Below are 6,767 nucleotides of genomic sequence, written 5' to 3' on the forward strand. Positions count from 1 at the left end.
TGAAGAAAAAGGAATTGCACTGTGCAATGAAAGCATTGGACGTTATCAGCATGGCGAAGAGGGAGATTCAGTTTGAGATTAAGACCTCTCAGTATAGGTGTGTTGAGTTTCTGTTACCGTAAATGGCGATACAGTGGATGCAGAAGGCACCTGTTTGGTTGGATCGAACTGTGCTTTCAAAGCAGATCTCCACAGTGTGCGAATCTGAACTGTCCTGGGTGAAACATGTGTTGGGAGATGGATCCATCTGCTTCTGCGTGTTTGGTCTGTGGGACCAGGCTAATTCTAGTCTGAAGTAACAACCACAAAACATGAGTTGTGTAGTATTGGGTTCACATCAGCAACTGCTTTGCTCTACAAATCCTCTTGTACTGGGTTTGTGAAGTAAGACAGCTACAGTCAGTGGAGTCCAGAGAGAAACAGCAGATGTGGGCTGGCTTTAGGGCGAATTGAGCTGCTTGATATCCTTGTCTGTACTTGACTGTATTTCTGCTGTGTTAACAGAAGTTTAGGCACTTAATATTCATTTAGACGTGTAAATTTATGTGCCTTAATCTGAAACTGAATCTCATCCAAACAGCAATGTGATCAACTTGCAAAGAGCTAAAAATTAGGATAATAGAATTAGGAAAAAATTAACAGACTTTTTAATCTGCAAGGGTAGCTAGGTACCACCTTAGGTTAGCTGTGGGACCTCCATCACTCCTTTTTAACAACAGGTGAAACAGTTGTCAGGAAGCACTTAGTGTAGTTCATCTTGCCCTAGGGCCAGGAGGTAGACTAGTAGTTAACCTTGGATGGTCCCTTCAGCCTGCTTCTCTTAAGTGTGGAAGATCTCCACTTGCCCATTGCCTTCAACACCAAATTTACGGGAGGTGTGAGATGCAAATCTCGTGACACACAGCATATACATGAAAGACCGCATTTCTAGTACTTGCTGTTTCATAGTGTAGGGGGACTACACTATGAAACAGTAAGTACTGTTTCATAGTGTAGGGACACATACCTTCTTGCTGGCTCAGTCTGCATCTTTACATTATAAAACTAAGATGCGTGTTCAAAATCTGTCCTTTAGTCACTTCCTGACTGTACAGGAACATGGATTTGGGCAAGAGCAACCTTGCACACCCTCTTCATGGCAGTAGCTCCCTTTTTTCCCCTGCCCTCTCACCTACTGCTTTCCTGTCGTATTTCATTCCATTTCTATTACTTCAGGCCTCAGGTTTCCCACCTCATTTTCTGTAACAATCCAGTTTTCTTCTGACAATGCCTTCTCAGCTCTGTGTCATCAACAGATGTCATCAGTAGGTGTCTGTTTCTTGTGCCAAGGCTATGATCCACATCAAACGACAGACAGGGCTTTCCTGCTCTTACTAAGCCATTTAATAGAAGGCAGCTCTAGGATACTAAAAAAAGGGAAAATCTTAATTCAACACCTGTTGGGTATGTGACTTTTTACTTTTCCTTGTAGAAAATGTCATTGAAAAGTGTCTTTCCCCATTTTAAAATTTTTTGAACCTTTAAAAATTTTCCATGAAAATGCAGGATCCCCTTATATATTTGTTCCACAAGTATTTATGCATGTCATAAATAGAATTGCCATTCTTAAACACCTTTTATTGATGTCTTAGAAGTTCCCTTATGAGATTACTTGTGGACTATAGATTGAAAAGTATAAGAACAAAAGTATTTTTTACTGTCTTAGCAATAAAACAGAATCTTTTAGGGCTGCTTTGCTACTAAGAAAATAAATTGATTTTTACTTTTAGTTATCTTAATGAAAGACTTTCTGTTTATAATGACTAATGGGATTTTCTCTGCTTTCTTGATATGCATCTCAGTGGAAGATCTGCTTACTCTTGAACTTCAGACACTTTTGTTTGTACTGTGGTCCTCAGGTTTCCAATACAAAGAAAATTCTCTCCATTCAGTATTGAAACAGAAACACTTTTCCCTTCAGTTTACCGGTAAAAATAAACAGGGATGTTCATTATGACATCTTGACAACTATTCACCTTCCAAAACAGTTGCAGCTTCTATTGGAAAGCCTTGACTATGATCCAAAATTGTCCTCGCACTCTTGCTGGTACAATCTCATTAATCGTTTTTTTTTTAAAAATTGATACAACTAACAGAAGCAAGTAAGAGTAAGAATATTCATGAAAACAACTTGGTCTGAGGTATAAGATCCCGTAGCCCTCACAATGCATATCTGTTAAGGAATTTAGTTCTTGTCTTCAGAGTATTTACATTGGGAAAATTGCCTTCTGAAAAACAGTTTTGCTCTGCAAGTCGAAACAGCAGTCTGCTGTATTGCTCAACAGCAGCTGCTGCATCGCTGCATTGTGTGGGAAAGAGATAGCATCTTAAAAAAATAAAAAATAAAAAGAAGCTGTCATCGATACAGCAATCAAGGCTGAGTCAGAGGCATGAATAGGGAGAGTCCAGTCACCAGTCTAGAAACCAGTCAAAGAGAATATAAAGAAATACTCCCTGATTTATTTCAGTTGGTAATCACCTTTTCTGTGCCCGCTTTGCCTTAGGCATTAATATTTAAAAAAAAAAAAAATCACCTAAGATGCAAAATGTAGGTAGATGTAATAGTCCTGAGAACAATAAAAGTATTCTCTGTCCATGCAAAGTATGCAAAGCTTAAAAGCTCTATTTGTTAGTTTCACATGTTGTAATAATCTGCCTTTTGCTTTTGTTTCCCAATGCTTACGTTTTTGCACTGTTTGAGGTTTTTTGTTACTTGCGGAGTCTTTGGTGGTGGAGAGTGGACATAAACACAGGGGCTCTGTTAATTTGGCTGATGGCTGCAGTTCTTTCCATCTGGAATGGTGTTGGAGGGCATGCATAGCTGTCCTGAGCTGTCCTGGGGCATGAAGACATGCGCGGTCCCAGTCCTGGAAGTTGACCTCTAAAGTTTTTAGCCAAGTGCTGGCCAATTGAAACCACCACACAGGGCAAGCACGGTTTGCTTGCTAGCATGCACGTGGCTGCCTTGTTCGGGTAAGGGATGTATGTATGCCATTTATCCTCCCAGCAAGGCACTAAGGAGAGCTGCTTCTGTCATCTGCACTTCAGGGGATGTTTTGATTTGTCCTTGCTTTTAAACATTTTTTTTTAACCTCTCTTCTGTGGTTGGTAACCCACCACAGCTTGTATAATCCATGATTTATTTGCCCAGAAGAGCAATCTTCTCCAGAGTGCTGCTGGCAACCAATGCTTACTTCAATCCATGGCAAATTCCCATTGTTTTGGAATACTGAGGCATTATTCAGCACTAAAAAATGGTTGCTTAAAAATTACTATAAATTCTGCATTTATTTAAAAAAGGAAAAAAAAAAGATTAATTGGTTGTTATCTATTTTCTGCTGGAAGAAAAGTGCAAAACTTAACAATTATATAATTATAGCGTATGTTTTTAATGTGAATGGTTATGGCTAAATTTTTGAGAAGCTATTATGGGTAAATAGTAAATTTTTATAGTCAGAGGTCAGATGCCCTCTTCTTTGTGGATTTGCCATTCTTAAGAGGTAGCTTATGTCAGTTAAGTTTTAGTATTGCTAAAGTGACTTAGAATTAATGATTATCATAACTTCCATTGCAGATCTGTTTGAATTATGGAGATGGACTCTACGTGAAGGTAGGAAAAAACGGAAAATGCTTTTTTTTATCAGTGTCTGAAGAAGGGTTCTCTGAGCAAAGAGCAAGTGTCAAAGGCCTGCTTTACTTCAGGTGATAAATGTCTTGATTTTTACCATTTTCTGAAACATGAAAGCTGTGTAATGAAAAATGAAATGAAAACTGAAACTGAGTGACATTCAACTTTAAGGAATTTCCCCTAAAATGTTAAATTTGTAGATATCTTTATTTTTAACTCTGTAATAAAACCAACTATTTCAAGGTCAGGTTGAACAGGGCTCTAAGGAACCTGATCTAGTTGAAGATGTCCCTGCTCACTGCAGGGAGTTTGGACTAGGTGGCCTTTAAAGGACCCTTCCAACCCAAATCATTGTATGATTCTATGAATTTTTCCATACAAGGGAACTAAGTAAAAAAAAGCCACAGACTTTTTTTATCATGACTGAGGGTCTTGTAGGATGTGTAGGATGGCTAACAGGGTAATAAGGCGGAAATGGTGGTTTAAAACAGCCTTAGTGCCAAACTTCCTCCCACATCTGATGACAAGCACTTAAATCTTCCAGAACAGGTGTATTTTCATCAACCTCTGGTCATGGGAACTTGCTCATGTATTTAATGCCTGTCTTACCTCACCCTTTTTTGATAAGACTAGTGTAGTTTTCCTCTTTCCTCTTCAAACAACTTGAGGGAACATATAGCTCTTAGATTGTGGCTCAAGAGGCTAGTGTTGCTTCATGACTTCGAAGTTAATAGGTATTGCAAGAGTAAAAGCTATTCAGAAGTCTGGACTACAGCAGCAATAAAGCATTCATCTGAAATAGGTAAATGTAATGCTGACATTCAACCTTATTTTTTCACAGGTTTATAATCTAAATGGCAGGAGTGACGTGTTGTCTCACCCCAACAGCCTAGTCAGACAGAAGCGAGAATGGACAGTCCCTCCGGCTTTCATACGGGAAGAAGAAGACAATTCCTATAAGAATCCAATTGCTAGAGTAAGCCCAGAAAAGAGATAAATACAGATTACACATAAGAATAGAGATGGAAATGTAAAATAAGGATGTGACTGCCCTAAACACATCCACAAATATTTCTTGAATTTTAAAGGACTATTGAATGTCAAATAAAGATTGTCACATTTCCTTCTGTTTCCTTCCTTCAGCAGATGAGTTTCTCTTGCATCCTGATTTGGCTCAGTATCTCATATTTTCCCAGCCACCAGTTTTCATAAAACTTTTGGGAATGCAGTATCCTTGTGTTTTTTCACTCCACTACCCCTACTCAGCTGTGGTTGAACTTGGCAAGTGGGTCTCAAAACTGCTGGTGGTGATTGGGCAAGAAAGGATGTAAATGGAACATGATAATGTATGCCTAATTTTTTAAAGAAACAGAGCTAAAAATAACCAAGGTGGTGTCCTTTGTGTGAGAGCATTATGCATGTGGTTCAGCACCAGTGTTGAAACTTGTATTTGCCACACCTGTCACTTCAGCATATGAAGTAACTGCAGATGGCAGCAGGCTGTTACCTTCTGCTTGGGCTGCTCCTTGATGGTGATGGTGGCACAGTGCACACATGCTTTTCCAGATGTTTCAGATGTTTGCTGACAGCAGAGGACGGGTATAATCTCTATTCTATGTAGCGTCTTCTACCTGTTCCTCTCCAGGTCTGACCTTTCTTCCTCCACCATATCACTTCCTCAGTCCTGGTCACATTCACTAGCTTAGGTCTAATCTCACTGAAAAAGTTGTCGTAGTTTATTTCCAGGCTTTGCTCAAGTAACTTCAGTCTCCTGTGCTCAACTCATTGTTCCAGACTCTGTGGGGTTTTTTTTTCCCCCCTTGGTCTTTTTCCACATCGTATTTGCCCCCATCCATTTGACCAACTAATTTCCTTCTTCTTTCCTCGCTCCAGCTTTTCACCTTATCATGGCGGTTTTCCAGCCTTTCCTTGCACTTGTATCCTGTCCCACTCTCTGTCCAAGCAATCCCAATTTTCTTCTCCCACAGACCTCACCACTCCACAGTTACCAGCTGTTACGCTGCCCATCTTGTCCCTCATCTCCCTGTACGAGACCCTCAGACAGAACATGTAACTCTTCCTGCATTCATCTCAACGTCTCCACACTCAAAAGGAGTGCAGGAAAATGTGTTTAATATTTATATTTGCTTGCTCATTACAGAATCAGCAAAAATATTTTATTTGCACTTTTAAATGTGGTTTCATTTACTAAATACTATTTAATCTGTTATATTCCTGCTAGATACATTCTGATCTTGAAGATACAGGGGTAGTGGTGACTTACACTATATCTGGTCAAGGAGTAACAGAACCCCCTTATGGATTATTTGTTATCAATGGAAAGACTGGAGACCTGAACATAACAGGAAGGGTTGACAGAGAAAAGACTCCAATGTTGCTTGTAAGTTGAATAGTGACTTTTTCCTTATAGGTGTCAACCTATCAATTTTTTATTTATTTTGTTCAAATGTGTTTGCTTCGATTAGTTTTAATGTTTCTGGATATTTTGTGTGTATGCATGCTTATATTTATAAGCATATTATATATGCTTATATAATGCTTATTTTTTTATATATATATTTATTTTTTTTTTCTATTTTGCATATGTATTTACATATACTACAGTCACTCATTGTATTTGCCTATTGTTTCTGTCTGTATTATTTTAGCTCAGAGGTCATGCACTAGATAAGACTGGAGCAAAGCTGGAAGAGCCAATAGACCTCCCGATTAAAGTTGTGGATATAAATGACAATTTTCCAGTGTTTTCACATGAAGTTTTTGTTGGTTCAGTTGAAGAATTAAGTGAAACAGGTAACATTATTTGTAGAATTGTTTTTTTCATTTAGCTTTTCCCAAAACATGCAAGCACACAAGTGAATATTCTCTTTACAGCAGCATATCTATAGGAGGAAGGATGAATTCTCTTGCTTGCATAGGCCAGGCTATCCACATATGAATGCAGATTTTATTCAGGACTAAACTGTGTGGTGTGATGATGGGAAAGCATCCACATGAAGACAACAGAGAACAGCACTTCCTCTTATGGCATCTTTGGTTTGTTGTCAAAGCTACTGCAACTCCAGGGACCAGAGTCCTT

At 38.8% G+C, this 6,767-nt stretch overlaps 1 protein-coding gene across 1 annotated transcript in view; it reads left to right on the forward strand.

The window, feature by feature from the left end:
- Positions 1-3,613: 3,613 nt before the first annotated feature.
- LOC104523655 (desmoglein-2) overlaps positions 3,614-6,767 on the forward strand; it is a gene marked incomplete at its 5' end in the record, with an annotated part of 16,924 nt that continues 13,770 nt past the window's right edge. The window contains 4 exon segments of the mRNA XM_029084578.1: positions 3,614-3,649; positions 4,509-4,643; positions 5,910-6,068; positions 6,337-6,481. Coding sequence (XP_028940411.1) covers positions 3,614-3,649; positions 4,509-4,643; positions 5,910-6,068; positions 6,337-6,481 — 475 coding nt within the window.

This window comes from Antrostomus carolinensis, unplaced genomic scaffold (assembly GCF_000700745.2).
Source record: "Antrostomus carolinensis isolate BGI_N321 unplaced genomic scaffold, ASM70074v2 scaffold11634, whole genome shotgun sequence".
NCBI classification, from domain to species: domain Eukaryota; kingdom Metazoa; phylum Chordata; class Aves; order Caprimulgiformes; family Caprimulgidae; genus Antrostomus; species Antrostomus carolinensis.